We start from the raw sequence: 14,970 nt of genomic DNA, 5'->3' as shown, positions 1-14,970 counted from the left end.
GGGGGGGGGGGGGGGGACTAGTAAATTTTTACGGAAATGGAAAAAGTTCTTGACATCAAATTAGGAATACCCGGTCTTTATCCTTTATAAGCACTAAGAAGGATGAAATTTCACGAGACAAGATTTCATCTATCTTCTCGGGTCGCTCAACTATGGAATATTTCACAGCAATTACAACAGTCGCTCTGGTGAACGCTGCTGGATTACTAATCCGATCCTACACAAAAATAATAATAATAAATAGTCAAATTTGCAGACAGACATCGAGTGCAAAACGAAATCATTTACAGGAAAGAAATATATCATTAGTTGTACCTTCAATGCTGGAACAAGCTTGCCAGGTTCAATAAGTGCAATTTTTCCCAGGCACTCAGCTACGACATTCCTAACGCCCTCTTCATCACTTTCACAATGATTAAAGAGCAAATTAAGTATTTTATCTACACTTGAATCCTGGAATTCAGCATTATCCACAGACTGTCTCACTATGACCTGTCGGCAACCACATATCACGATGAGTCCAGAAAACAATTACCTTGGAGGGAAAAGAATTCCTGAAATAAGAGACCATCTAAAATGTAGATACCTCTTTCAAAGAATGGAGCAGTAGGTACTGCTTCTTCTGCTGATTGTCAATTTTGTCTAAGATAAAGGGTAAATACTTTGGTAGATTACCCACAGCAATGTTTCCTAGAGCATAAGAGGCAGCTGACTTTATCTCTTCAAAAGGTGATTGGAAGGACTCGATGACAATATTTTCGATATGGGCATGTGGACTCAAGTCCTTTCTTCTTCCAATTTCCCCTAAACACAGCAAGGCAAGATGTTGCTTGGCCTGAAAAGGATAACTGAACTCAGAAAAAACAGGGTTCTCTTACAGTTATTAGTACCATTTGAAGAAAGCAGAAGAAACAATGTCATGTAAACTTATAATTCTCAATGACAGAACCATTTTCTTATCCATGGTCTATTTCAAAAGAAAGTCTAAACTCAGGAAATTTGCTTTGTTATTTATTATGTGCGTCAGTAGTTTGCCACAACTGCTTACAAAATACAAAAGCTAATGAAAAACAGAATATGTCATCATATCCGATTTCCTTGTACGCTTTCGAATACTCCTTCGTAAACTAACTTTTAGCATTTAATGTTCATTTTCTTAACATGTCATGTTAGGAAAATGACATCAGTGTGCGGAGCACACTTGTTATCCACAGTTCAAATCTTCAGTCCTAGATGTGTGGGTACTTTATTATTAGAGTGCCAATATGGTTGATGATATATATTGTTGTCTCCTTATGGGTGGCCTTAGACAATTTCACATCACAAGCTAGCTTTTGAATCAAGTTAAGGCCAAGATCATTTCTTTCATTTTTGCATGGTATCAGAGCCATTCCACTCCAACCATAGATGATTGCAAGAAAACTAAGTCTCTATAGGGGTGTATGTTACACCCTAAGCATATCCTCACAATTGGCAAAACATGAGAGAGATGCTAGGTATATAAAGAAGTAAGCTTTGAAAACTCTAGTGATACGCTTTTTAGCCTGCAAAGCTTAAACACAAAGTGGACAGTATCACTAGTGTCTTAGATTGTTACAATCGGTTATTACCTCCTATCATGGTTGAGTTAAACCCAAGGTGTATTTTCTTGAAATGGTAGCAAAGCAGGCAAAAGGTATTGGATTCATGTCACACCGCCACCCACTATCCAAAAAATTGTAGCATGCTTGCCCCACGGAAAAGAATCAAGTGAGTGGGGGGCATATTAGCATGTTGAAGGCATACAATTCAAGTTGACTACTCTAACGACTCAAATCTTTAGATGAGATAGACATACAATTCAACAGCAACAAAAAAATTATCCAAGATGCAACTAAATAAATAAAGGGCCTACCGAATTAGTACTACTATCATCTTTCAGGCTGTCTGTTAACATGTTTACTGTAGAAGAACACTTCCGATCACCAGCGGCAAGACAAAGAACTGCCACACATTGAGCGATGGAAAAGAGAGCTTGTTTGGTAACACCACCAGACTGAGGAGATGGTTTCGCTGTTGAAAGTAGAGAATCTAGCAGAGTATCGAAGCTTGTATTGGCAGAGTAAACCAATGCAGCAAAAAAGTTTTGAAGGGCCTGCCATATTAATAGAAGTGAGTTTCGCATAAGAAAACAGCCTAGATCAAAACTGAGACCAACAGCAACAGGGAAGTACCAGAAGGGCTTGCCCCTGAAGCAGTGAACTTCTCACTAGTGTCAAGGCTTGAGGAAGAACTTTGCTTCTCACAGTCAAACCCACATTAGCACTTGACCTTCTGTCAGCCATTAATGTACAACAAAGCTCCAGCGCAAGGGCTGTCATGTGCAAGTCTGAGTCACTAAAGTCCAGATGAATCAAAAAGTGAGAAGATATTAATGACACAATTTAAAATTGAAATATTCTAGGAACATATGACATGTGAAAATTAGTAAATCAAATGAATCAAAATACAAACCTTATTAGCGTAGAAAGTTCCATAACAATAACTTCATACGCAGCAGATCCAATTTTATCACCATAAGCAACAATGAGGGTGTTCAAGGTCCCTAGAGTAGCTTGTCTGAGAGCTCGATTGGCCTACCCTCCAAAAGTAGCAAAACTTTTGAGACTTCCTCATAATATAAAATGCAATGAATTTTTTCCTAAGTTGTTAACATTTGAGAACATCTAGTTTCACCTTGCGTAAGAATGCAGTTAACTCAGAAATAACTTGCTCGATGACACATGAGAGGTCTAGGTGCAATGGAGAAGCAGCTATGACAGCAAAAGCCTGCAAAGAAGGTATGCACTCTGAGAAAATTTCGATCAAATCAATGCAACCAAAGCAGCATGTAATTTAAACCACTTGCTATGGGAAGAGCAAGAATATTGGCAGTACTGAAGGTCAGAAGTCCTGCCTAGGAAACGGTGAGAGTAGAGGGGAGGTAAAGTAATTTTATAATACTGTTACACAAGAAATAATTCTATTTCTGGCCATACCAACTCATGAGCCAAAATCTTAAATGTTCATTTTCCCTTTTTTTGGGTTCGAAGTATAAGTTAAAATTAACAAAGCATCACGAAGATGCAAAAGTTGACATCTTAAAATGATCATTTTCTTTGATCCCATAGTTCCTGATGTACAAGTAAAATTGTTGAATTGTTCTCTCTTTAAAAAAAAGAGCTACACTCTATCTTCAAGTACTTGTACTTTTTTCCAATTTATATTCAATTTTGTGATTCAGGTCTTGCCTGATGACTGATGAGAATATAGATGCCAAAAGCTAAACAACCTAGTCATAGATAGAGTTCAATCCCTAAGAAGTTAATATCAAACAAACCTTGACAGCTGTCAGTCTAGTTATTTCATTGCCCATTCGATCCACCAGAACTGGAAGACATGCAGGTAATTCAGCATGCAGGTGATCACCAAATGTTGAAACTACGAGCCCCATGCAAGTAATTGCAGACTCCTTAACCTCCTGGAAGTCGAGCACAGTTTAGATAAACATCAATTTACATAAGAATATTCATCTCAAGCAAGCACAACTAACCTGATCCTGATCTTGGTTTGTCAAACGCACCATGATGGCATTATATATTGGATGAACATAGGGTTTGAAATCAAAGGTTGAACCCTAAAAGGCAACATAATCAGTGCTTCAGATAGAACTAATACAAGTTGTTGATTGGCAAAGTAAAAGAAACCTAACCTCAATCTTTGGCCGCAACACCCGTACAAGCTCACCACAAACTCTTAATGCGTCTGCAGTAACTTTGTAATACCGCTCACCAACAGCCGATATAACAGGACTAGTTATAGCCTAGTTAACAAAAACAGAGAGTACAGTCAAAGAATTGTTAGACAAATGATTTCTATTTTCTGACCATTTATTCGAAGGAATCGTAAAAAATTAATTCGAGAAAATTTTCAAAATCACAGGGGGGAAACGAGAGACTTCGCAAGATATAAAGGAAAGATATAACATTATTAGATCATCTCAGCATTGACCAGTCAAGGAATGAAGCCATACAACTACACTGAACACCCTGTTGAGTGTTGACTATCTTTTCCTTTTTCAAATATCATGGGCTTCTAGCATCTTTTAGGTTAAATTCAGATTATGCATATTTTGAATCATCTCAGTAAAGAAATTATGTTTTTTTTTTAATTTGCTATGTGAAAAGTAGGTCACCCATATATATTACAACCTTTGACAAAGTGCTACAAGTACACACGAATCAAGGTATAAAATCATATTTATGCAAGATTACAACCGTTTCTCAACCTTTCTTGGTGTTTTTATGTGAGAAGTAGGACGCCCATAATTTTTAAGCTTCTCAAAACACAGTACTATGAGTTCACACCAGTCCAGGTATGCATTTGATCTGCTAAAATTGTATAAAGCAGATAAGCATCAAGATGGCTTACCTTAATATGTGGGTGGAAAACAGGTGGTGAATGTGATGCTAACACTAATCTTGTAAATATGAGGGCTTCAATCTTTAAATTCGAAGTGGAAGATTTTTCCTGTTCAGAACACCAATGGCAACATTTAATATAATAAAAGAAGAAACAGATCCAGGAAAATTCACAAAATAAAGCACAAATACAAGCATTAAAAAGACAACTTACACATAATGCCTTCTCAATTCCAGGAATAAGGGATCCAATGTGATCTGCTAGACAATCAGGCAGAACAACCACGAGTTCTTTCAAAACTGAGAAGGCGCCAACCTAAAAAGTGGAGACTCAGGAAATGTAAAGCCAAAAAAATACAAAAACAGCAGCAAGGCTTGCAGTAAGCAGTGTACACATACCTTTGTCTTGACGGACTTCTCCCGAAGCTGCTTATTTAATGATCTAACAATCTTGGGCACTTCTTGCTTCAATAGCCATCTAGGACTGAAAGTTACCATTGAAATCATCATTTATTTGACTTATCACAGATAAAAACATATTAAAACCATCATCAAAGAAGTAAGCATCAGAGATCTCCTAATCAGCACTATATTTGATGCGGTAAAAAGAAAGTGAAATCAGTACTCATTGAGAGAAAGGAAAAAACAGTTAATACCCCAATAAAAGAAGGGAAAACACAAAGGTAAATACCATATGGGAATCTAAAAATCTCTGTCCTACATATGATTGGGTGCATTATGTCTTTGATGGCACAGTGCTTGAGGCTCAACAACCACAAATATTAAACCACTATTAATTTCCATCGAGGTTAAGCCAAAACTATACACTATTCAAGGTAACACTCCATCAACGCAGCTATGATTTTTTATAATGCTAGATTCAGATGTTCCCAGTGCAAACGCATTCACTGAAGTTCGTCAGTTGAAGAGATTAGAGGTGAGTAACGGTTATACCCTGATTCTACTTTGACTACGGACAAAGGTTATTATGCATAGACAGTGCTATGTGCTAGATTTAAATATTGTGGTTTTAATTTATCTAAGTGGTCATGGAGATGCATCTGGAAGAACAGAGCACCATTGAAGTTGGATTGCTGGACGGGGCTGGTGGCGCATAATGCTTGTCTGGGGGCACATGGTAAAAAGAGGGACTTATGATTGTGACTGCCCATTGTACAAGAGACAAAAATATGAGGATGTCAATCATCTTTTCATCAACTGTGATTTTACCACACACGTACAACATTTTCAGCATAGTGGTGATCAGTGAAATTCCAAAGACAACCAAAGAACTACCAAAAGTGTATTGTTGATATAGCCCCACTCCAATTTTTTCCTATTAGAAAATAAATCCATGTAAAATGCACTCAATTTTGGTTTTGGGATTTTTTACATGCCCAGCATCCTTTCTATCCTTCGATCTTACCGCTTTATTTCTGCACTATACTGTCCCGGCTCAAGTTCACACTAAAAATTGCATATATTTAGATTCTAGTTCCTTCTAAAGTGAAACAAGTGTTCCCAAAAGTGACTGCCTTCCACAGTTGAAGTAAAATGATAATAGAAAACACAAAATTGGACAATTTAAGTTATATAAAGAAGCAATAGCAATGACCTTACCTTGATTCATTCAGATCAGTCTGTCCTTTCGTAACATTGCCTGTTTGTCGCAACAATTCGGTGAATGTACTGAACACATCCATCTGTCGAGCAAGTTTTGAGACAATTAAAACCAGATCGCTAAGGGAATTCAAAAGACTTCCAATTTACCTTAACATTCTCTTCCCTCTCTTTAAACCTATCAATCAACTTTGGACAAGCCTGCAAAAGATTAGAGTCAGCATTATAAATTTATTATGACTATGAGACAGATGTACTGTAGCAGTATACAGAAACATTTCAACTTCGATAAGAATTGAGAGCTACATCTGCGCGACCCACTAGAGAGGAAAATATAATGACAAATAGAGGGTAAACACTTATATCAAACTACAAATATATAATAGCTTGAAATAATACTAAATAGGTCACTTCCTGGTTATACCTGCTCGTACAGCTTTGATAGCATCTCAGGCCGTGTAACTACCAAGGCAGCTAAGCATTTGGCAGCAGCTCTTCTAACCTTCCAACTGACATCTTCATCATCCGTGTATTCATTAGCACTCTCACTACAACAAAAATTGACAAGTGATTTGATTAGTAAGTTTTTGCAACGTACAATCCTAATGAGTCTTAGCAAAGCTCCAGAACGTGAGTGAACATACTCATCTTCATCTTCCTCAAGAATTTCTTCATCAATATCTTCGTCCATATTGTCAGTGAAGTTGGGATCGTAGCTGAGATATTCCAGGGTGAGATGCAAAATCTCATCACAGTAGGAAGAAATATCCCGGGGACACCTTAGCAAAAAGCTCTCAAGTGCCTGGAATAAAAATACTTCAAAACCAAGGCTGCATCTCGGGGTTAAATAAGAACAGAAAAAAAAAATCAATTAATATAGCACCTGCAGACTATATTCACGAAGCTCCTCATCATTTTCAGATGCACTTATACAGTAGTTAACAAGCAATGGAACTGTATCCCCGAGGTGAGGACCAAAACGATAACCAACAGCACGGCTGGAAACACAAGTTGACAGCCCAAGTAAAAATTAGTCTACAAAATAATTGATAGTAATAGAGGATAGGTCTCCAAAAGTAAGCACCACATCTCAGAAAGAAAAAATAGAGGATCTTAAATGAAAAAGTGACAGTCAAGAGTGTGCATGCGTCAGTTTCACACCTTAAGTTTTTTCTATTTCACGTTTATCTAAGTCCAGAATCCATTTAGAAGTATCAAAACATTAAAAACTCAGCTGCAAAAGAGTGCACCCAGATACAAGTCACTCAGCCCTGTTTTGTTTCACTGATACAAGCAAGCAGCTTCTTTAGGGCAGTGAAAAGCACACTGCCCAATGGAGTGAAGAATATTGGATGTGAAATCTTTTAATTGAGTATCCAGGATACCTACTGTTGAGAAAAGTACATTGTACTTGGGCATTTGTCTAAAAAGTTATCAATGCAAACAAGTATATCAATATCATGTGACATTTGATAGGACAAAATGCAAGCATCAATTTAAATTGAGGATTTGCTACCTTAAGGCCCCAATCATCTGAATGTTAGTTCGTATCATTTCTGATTTTAAGCTCTTATTGCTTAAAAGGCGAACAACTTCAACTGTAGCCTTTGCAAGCAAATCATCCGACAAACTCGAAGACAGAGATGCTGTAAAAGAAAAAGGTAAAACTGAATTTACTGAAGGAAAAGTTGAAATCTCGGCCACCAGTCCAACAGTACATGATAGTCTATGAAATCTTATTAACTCATGTGTGTCTGCAACGAATATTGCAATTACTATCTCCCAAAGCATCTACGACTAAGAGGGTATTTGGATTGACGTAAAAGTTGGTCAAACCTACTTTTCAGACAATTTTTGACATCTCAAAGAGTTTGGCAAATATATAAACACCATAAAAATAAATTGGGAAATGTTTGGCAAAGTTAAAAATAACTTAAAATGAGTTCTAAATGACTTCAAAAAAGTTAAAAATACTTATTATTTTTTTAGACTTGAGCTACTTTTTAAAGCCAATCCAAACGGGTTTTAAGCAATCAAGCAAACCCTGTTTTAATGTGTTATACTCTCCATTCACAATTTAAAATACATCCAATAAAGAGAAGCTAATAACAAAGTTACCTATACATGAAACGGTCTTCTTCCGGACACTAGCTTGATTGGAACTTAGTTGGGGCAATAATGAAGTTAACAAAGACTCATGGTCAGTGTCCATCAAATTCCCGTACTTGTGAAGAACATCACATAGTATGTCAAGACATTCACATTTGATCTCAGTGCTCATTCCCTGGAAGGGAGACAACAATAGAAAAACTTATAAAAAGGAAAAAGTAACTACAAATATGTGTGCATTAGAAAATAAACTAGTAAAAGAGTGTTAGTTCCCCAAATATAAGGCTGATAAGAGAATATACAGAAGAATGACAGCATCACTTTTTAGAACAAATTGTGCATGCATTGACAATTCACCTACAATCCTGCCTAATGTTTCTGAACAGAACACATAGATTTTGGGTGGAGTTCATGGAAAATCATCTCTATTTGCGTGTTTCTCTTTTTAGTAGACTTCTACATTTGGCACTTTTTTGGCCCAACATTTATGAAATTTAACACTTTTATCAGAAAAAAATAAATCTGATCTTTATTTAGAATACAAAATAAAGCAACATTATTTAGAACACAAAATTAGGCAACATTGAGTCATCTAACATCGACATAAGCTCATATGATAAAGAACAATTTGTGGATCAAAACCTTCTTTGTCTCGAAGGAACTAGTAAATGATAATACCTTTCTGAGGCAAATTATTCATTTTAACTTCCTTATGTTAACCTGCACCCAAGGGTTTTGGCCTATTAGTCAATAAAGTGCGAGGACAGACACGAGATCTCGTGTTTGAATTTAATTGGAGGAAAAAAAATATTGGGTTTGTTTCTTCTCATGTGTCCAAGCCTTGGTGGGTAGTTAACTCGGTACCAGGTGTAGATAGGAGGTCAGGTACCCATTGGAATAGGCGAGGTGCATACAGGACAGCTCAGATGTCATTGCCATACAAAATTCCCAAGCTGTCCAACATAAGAAGGTGCAAAAGGTCAATCCTATATCATCTTTCCACCTACTAGTCACCAGTATAGGTCACACTTACTACTGCAGTTAACTCAGAAGGCAATTAAAATTCCCAAGCAGTCCAACATAAGAAGGTGCAAAAGCTCAATCGTATATCATCTTTCCACCTACCAGTCACCAGTGTAGGCCACATATCAAGTGCCTAGGCCTATCTACTTACTACTGCAGTTAACTCAGAAGGCAATTGGTTGGCTTGATGAGGAAACACCAAGACTAAAAACCAAAATGATATAACAAATTGAACGAGGGGCAAGACATTTCGACCAGAAAGCCTCAAGATCAGAAAGGGCAAATCCAAAATCAAGCATAGGGATGTATATGTTGTAATCTTTCCATGCACCACAGTTAAACAAGATCATCTAGAGCAGCAAATTTGAACGATTCCGTTTTACTAAACAATTGAAAGACAGGTATCCATGCAGTTCACAAATCCAGGAGCCAGATAAGTATTACACGTTTAAGTTTAAAAGGAGAAAAAACACCAATGTAGCATATTACTCTTTTTATTCATGAATCATATAAGAAAACAAATGGAAAAGGATAAATTATCCAACTTCAAATGTAAAGTTGTTTCATGAAAAAGATATTCTAACCCCAATTAACAAATGATATGACCAACACAGTGAAAATATTATGTACAGAATTCACAGTAAAGTTAGCTTTGAACAACTCACCGGGGCAGTGATCCCTTTTATTAACTTTGGTGAAATTGAGACAAGTACGTTTCTAGCAATAGACGATGAAGGAACTTCAGAGACAATAGTCTTCAAAGCTATGCTAGCAATATCACGATGTTGTTCTTTTCCATTAAGAAGTTTATCACAAAGCCTATTAGTCATCTCTAGAACTTGCTGCTCACGAACCTTCTTCGCCAATGGAGCAAGGCTGAAAAATCGGAAGTAGTCAAGAAAGCAATGATCAGACTGAAATACAATTTTCCCAGGCTTAAGTAATTTGCAAAACAAGACGATGCATGTCAACAGAATCAGTACCCTACTGCAAAGTATTTGACGTATTTACAGAATAATATTCACCTCTTCTGCTCTCTTTCATCAGTACAAACAGATTATAAAATTCACAAAGCCTGTTGAGATCTCGTAATCAGATGAGTCAATCAAATTAGCAGTCATGTACAGGATTGGGCATCACAAACACGATGTGCTGCATACTTGGGTAGCTCAGACTAGAGTGAGTTTACATTGTCCGATTCAAATGATAAAGGAACTTCAAAAAGTTTCAACTCAGTGGGTGTGCAAGAAGGAAAAACACAAGGCCTGGGCCTTTTTCAAACATGAATCACATGAAACAAAATCAGATTTTGTGTACTTGCTAAGTATAGTATGATTAAGTGTACCATTGGACTAAATTATCCTGAAAGGTGAAACTAAAGAAAAAGGGTCCAGTCAAAATTCTGATATAACCCCTCATTTAAGCATTAAGTATCTAAATATTTTCTGTAACTTCAGATATTCAGAAAATCACCCCTATCAAACAGAGTTACACAAAAAAACTTGGAACGTGCAACTTCCAAACATGATTGGTCTCAATACCAAGAAAAATATCAACAAAGAAATCAAAATAATTGGCAGACCTATGGTGATTATGCAATAGGAATAAGGATCTATAATACGAAAAAGATTACAATCACGTTATAGTAAGGGTCAAAAAGAAGCTCCTAGTCTCAAGCCAGGAACAGCACAAGAAACAACAAATGGAAAAAGCTTGAACCATTTAACAAGGAAAATGAAATTTTAGGCAGACCAGACCTATGGTGATAATGCAACAGGATCTATAATATGAAAAAGATAACAACCATTTTAGAAGGGTCAATATGAAGCTCCTACTCCCAAGACAGGAACAAAACGAGTACAACAAATGAGAAAGGGTCAAACCATTTCACAGCCAATCCAGAAACATCACCAGCCGCATCATCAAGCTGCTGCAAAACTGTGCTTGATAACTTCCCTTCAAGCTCAGCGTCAAGTTTAAACCCCTCTTTGTTTAACTCATTTAGCAAATCAGAAGTTGCCATATATCTGTAGTCCTTGTCCTTGCCTGTCATCTGCAAAATGGAGTGAAGATAAGTCTAATTGCAAATTTGGATGGACCAACAGGAATTAGGATACTGCAAACAAATGAGTGTAAGAAATAAATAAAGAGAGAAAAATACCCATGCCATGAGATGTTTACCTTCTCAAGTATGTTTGTAATGGTCAAATTCGCCATTTTGGGGGACCTCAAAATCTATGATTTCCGTAGTCTCTACCAACAGCAGGAAACAATCGCAGTTTAATTGGCTGCGGATGGAAAAGATAATAATGAAAATGCTAATACAAATAATTGACAATATTATTATTATTAAATAACAACAACAATCACTAATCTTTGCAAATTAGCCAAGTTCCAATTCACTGTATAATAACTCTAACAAGTGTCTGGCAACATGGATGTACTAGTCAAAAGGAAAAAGGAAACCTACATCTCTGAAAAAATTAAGCCATTCATCCGAGGAAAAAAAGAGCTCTAAGAGTGAGGAAATAGAAAAAGGAAAAGTTACGCGTAATACAGCTGAAGTTAGACCTTGACATAGACACTGTAGCTACTTAACTATAGAGCAGAGGAACATACTAATTAGTAATTATTAATCTACATATATTTTAGGAAAATAAAATAACATCATCCATCTTATAACAGCAGGCATTCAACTCTTTGTAGATTTTAAAGGAAAAATAACAACAATAAAGAAACTATAAATCTCTTTGATCTTAACCAAGTAGTTCACCATTAAAGATTCCATGAACAATTACAACCATAAAAAGAATCCTAAAAGTAGTGACTAAAGCATCCATCAGACAACAATAGATATTAGCTGCCATACATTCTTCACAAAAGGAAGGTATAGTAAAATCATTTTTTATTTATGGTAAAATTTTACATAGACGTTGTAAATTTTTGAACATTACAAACCAGCAAGGCAAAACAATATCAATTACATTGTGGATTCCAATCAAGAAAAATCAAGAAGTCAAATTATCCAACATAAACCTAAGAACAAGAAACAATTAAAATAAAGCAAGTATCATAAGAAAATCTTTCTTTATCGCAGGAAAGAAGAGCTCTAAAAGTGAGAAAACAGAAAAAGGAAAAGTTACACACAATGAAGCTGAATTCCAACTGCTATGACCAAGACACTGTAGCTACTATAGAGCAGAGGAACACACTGATTATTAATCTACAAATATTTTATGAAAAATAAAATAATACCATCCAATCTTATAACACCATGTATTCAATTCTTGGTAAATTTTAAAGGAAAAACAAAAATTAACAAAGAACCCAGAAATCTATTTGATATTTAACCAAGTATTTCACCATTAAAGATTCCAGAAACAATTACAACCCTATAAACCACCCTAAATGTAGTGACAGAGACATCCATCAGACAACTATAGGTACCATACATTCCTCAGAAGAGAATAGGCATTGCAGAATCTTGGTAAAAAATCAAGAAGACATTATCAATACTTGAACATAATAAAACCACTAAAGCACAAGAATATAGATTACATTGTAAATTCCAATCAAGAAACATGAAGAAGTCAAATTCTCCAACATAAAACCCTAAAGAACCTAACACGCAATTACAAAAAAAAAAAAAAAAAAAAGCAACAGCTATAAGATACTATAAGTTCTTTACAACAGAAAAGACATTGTAGAATCTTGGTAAAAAATAACGAACACGTTATAAATTCTTGAACATAATAAAACCACTTGAATGTTTGTAAATTTCAATCAAGAAACATAGAGAAGTCAAATTCTCCAACATAAAACCCTAAAGAACCTCACACGCAATTACAAAAAAAAACAATTATAATATACTATAAGTTCTTCACAACAGAAAAGACATTGTATCAATCTTGGTAAAAAAATCAGAAACACGTTATAAATTCTTGAACATAATAAAACCACTAAAGCAAAAGAATGTTTGTAAATTTCAATCAAGAAGTCAAATTCTCCAACATAAAACCCTAAAGAATCAATTACAAAAAAAAAAACTACTATAGGTAGCATACATTCTTCACAACAGAAAAGGAATTGTGGAATCTTGGTAAAAAAATCACAAAGACATTATAAACTCCTGAAAATTATAAACCACAAAAGCAAAACAATACCGATAACACATTGTAAATTTCAATCAAGAAGTCAAATTCTCCAACTTAAAACCCTAAAAAAACTAGGATGCAATTAAAAAAAAACGATACAGAAATCTTGAAATCGCAAAACAAAATTCCATTAAAAGAAAAGAAGGAAAGAAAAGCTTACTTTAAGACGAATGCAACACACAGAGACAGAGAGATTAGTTCAGTATATTGATGCGGAGAATCGTTGTATATACTACTAAATAGTATCGATCTGTTGTTTGTTCCTCTTTCTCCCGTAAAACCCTAGTCAATTTGAGGCTATCGGAGAAGAGAGACGATATTGGGGGGAGAGTTCCAAGTGAAGAAGTGTTTCTTTCACTTCACCGAGGAGGACCGTATATGCTTTTTATAGACTCGACAAAACGAATTACACCATTCTCATGTCAATTTGGTCCCCAAAGTTTAATATATCCTCATTACAACTCACTACTTTTTTATATTTTTTTACTATCCGTTTCTCAATATACTTATTGGGCGGATACTTATGTTTAATGATTTAGTCGATTATATTAATTTTTAAATGTATTAATTCAATGAGCAATTGTTAAAATATCAATTGGTTTAATAATAAATAGCAGTAGCAGTTATCAAACGATTACGATGCAGTTTATTGTATTCACTTATATAAATATAAGTTTGGAAGAAAAATAGGAAAATTTGTTTCTGTTTTTTTTTTTTTTGCTATTGTTGTTTTAAAGTCAAAAACATTTCAAAGTTATTTTTTTTGAAGAAAAATCTAATTATAAAAGGGTGAAGTCGGTCTAGGATACATGATTATCATAGAATCATGTGAACGAAAATCACCTATGAGAAAATAGGTACAGAAGTGGAATAGATATGAAATTTGAAAAAAAAACATTTAATGAATTAGAAATATTAATTGTGATAAGTGATGAAGTTTGGTAGTCATAATTATCCAAAATCATGGAGTAAACATGAAATTATTGGATGTTTATGGAATATGAAAATAGCAAGGATCAATGGGTCTTAGTATTATAATGAGTCTTATGAGGTATACTTATCGGATGTTCTTGTATTCACTAATTAATATAAATTAGAATAAGTTTTTGTAAATTGGTGTGCTTTTTTATTTACTTGTTATATTAAATTTGAAAACGAGTTCAAGAACCTTTAAAAATATTTTTTGATTAGAAAGTTGTGAATTTTATGGAAAGTTGTGACTTTTACGAATAGTTGTGACTTATATGAAGAGTTCCAACTTTAATGAAGAGTTTCGACTTTTATGAATAATTGTGACTTTTATGAAAGATTGTGACCTTTTCAATAAGGCACAATAACCATTTATTCACACTGTCCTTTGTTGTCTATAAATAGAGGGATTTTCTCTCATTTTAAAACAACAAAAATTTTGAACTTCTTCTTCTACACAATTAAATATTTGTTTAATTTGCTCCTGTTAAATGGCTCACTAACATCATTGTTTTTGTATCAATAAACTGGTGAATAGAATTGTTCCATCGTGAGAGGATGTATTTTTTTAAACCTCGGGTACTAACGGTTAACTGGGTTGAGTGAACTCGATAAAATTTACCTGAAAGCTTATAAAAGATCAGCCCTCTACAAAG

At 35.0% G+C, this 14,970-nt stretch overlaps 1 protein-coding gene across 2 annotated transcripts in view; it reads right to left on the bottom strand.

Moving 5' to 3' along the window:
* Window positions 1-13,720, bottom strand: part of LOC107004375 (cullin-associated NEDD8-dissociated protein 1) — a 17,216-nt gene extending 3,496 nt beyond the window's left edge. Inside the window, exons 1-24 of one of the 2 annotated variants that reach the window (XM_015202586.2) lie at window positions 13,506-13,720; window positions 11,373-11,479; window positions 11,075-11,244; window positions 9,857-10,067; window positions 8,178-8,343; window positions 7,576-7,705; window positions 6,943-7,057; window positions 6,704-6,861; window positions 6,484-6,607; window positions 6,210-6,260; window positions 6,060-6,142; window positions 4,839-4,923; window positions 4,654-4,755; window positions 4,450-4,548; window positions 3,731-3,841; window positions 3,572-3,655; window positions 3,359-3,499; window positions 2,716-2,808; window positions 2,494-2,615; window positions 2,214-2,376; window positions 1,895-2,134; window positions 587-835; window positions 316-492; window positions 71-217 (exon numbers count right to left, since the gene is read on the bottom strand). In XM_015202586.2, coding sequence (XP_015058072.1) covers window positions 71-217; window positions 316-492; window positions 587-835; window positions 1,895-2,134; window positions 2,214-2,376; window positions 2,494-2,615; window positions 2,716-2,808; window positions 3,359-3,499; window positions 3,572-3,655; window positions 3,731-3,841; window positions 4,450-4,548; window positions 4,654-4,755; window positions 4,839-4,923; window positions 6,060-6,142; window positions 6,210-6,260; window positions 6,484-6,607; window positions 6,704-6,861; window positions 6,943-7,057; window positions 7,576-7,705; window positions 8,178-8,343; window positions 9,857-10,067; window positions 11,075-11,244; window positions 11,373-11,408 — 3,057 coding nt within the window. In that variant the 5' untranslated portion in view covers window positions 11,409-11,479; window positions 13,506-13,720. The remainder of the gene's footprint in view (window positions 1-70; window positions 218-315; window positions 493-586; window positions 836-1,894; window positions 2,135-2,213; window positions 2,377-2,493; window positions 2,616-2,715; window positions 2,809-3,358; window positions 3,500-3,571; window positions 3,656-3,730; window positions 3,842-4,449; window positions 4,549-4,653; window positions 4,756-4,838; window positions 4,924-6,059; window positions 6,143-6,209; window positions 6,261-6,483; window positions 6,608-6,703; window positions 6,862-6,942; window positions 7,058-7,575; window positions 7,706-8,177; window positions 8,344-9,856; window positions 10,068-11,074; window positions 11,245-11,372; window positions 11,480-13,505) is intronic. The other variant, XM_015202591.2, reaches the window with a different exon arrangement.
* Between the last annotated feature and the right edge of the window lie 1,250 nt (window positions 13,721-14,970).

This window comes from Solanum pennellii, chromosome 1 (assembly GCF_001406875.1).
Source record: "Solanum pennellii chromosome 1, SPENNV200".
Classification (NCBI taxonomy): Eukaryota; Viridiplantae; Streptophyta; class Magnoliopsida; order Solanales; family Solanaceae; genus Solanum; species Solanum pennellii.
Note: the sequence above shows the minus strand (reverse complement) of the source record. Positions and strands in the feature narration are given on the sequence as shown.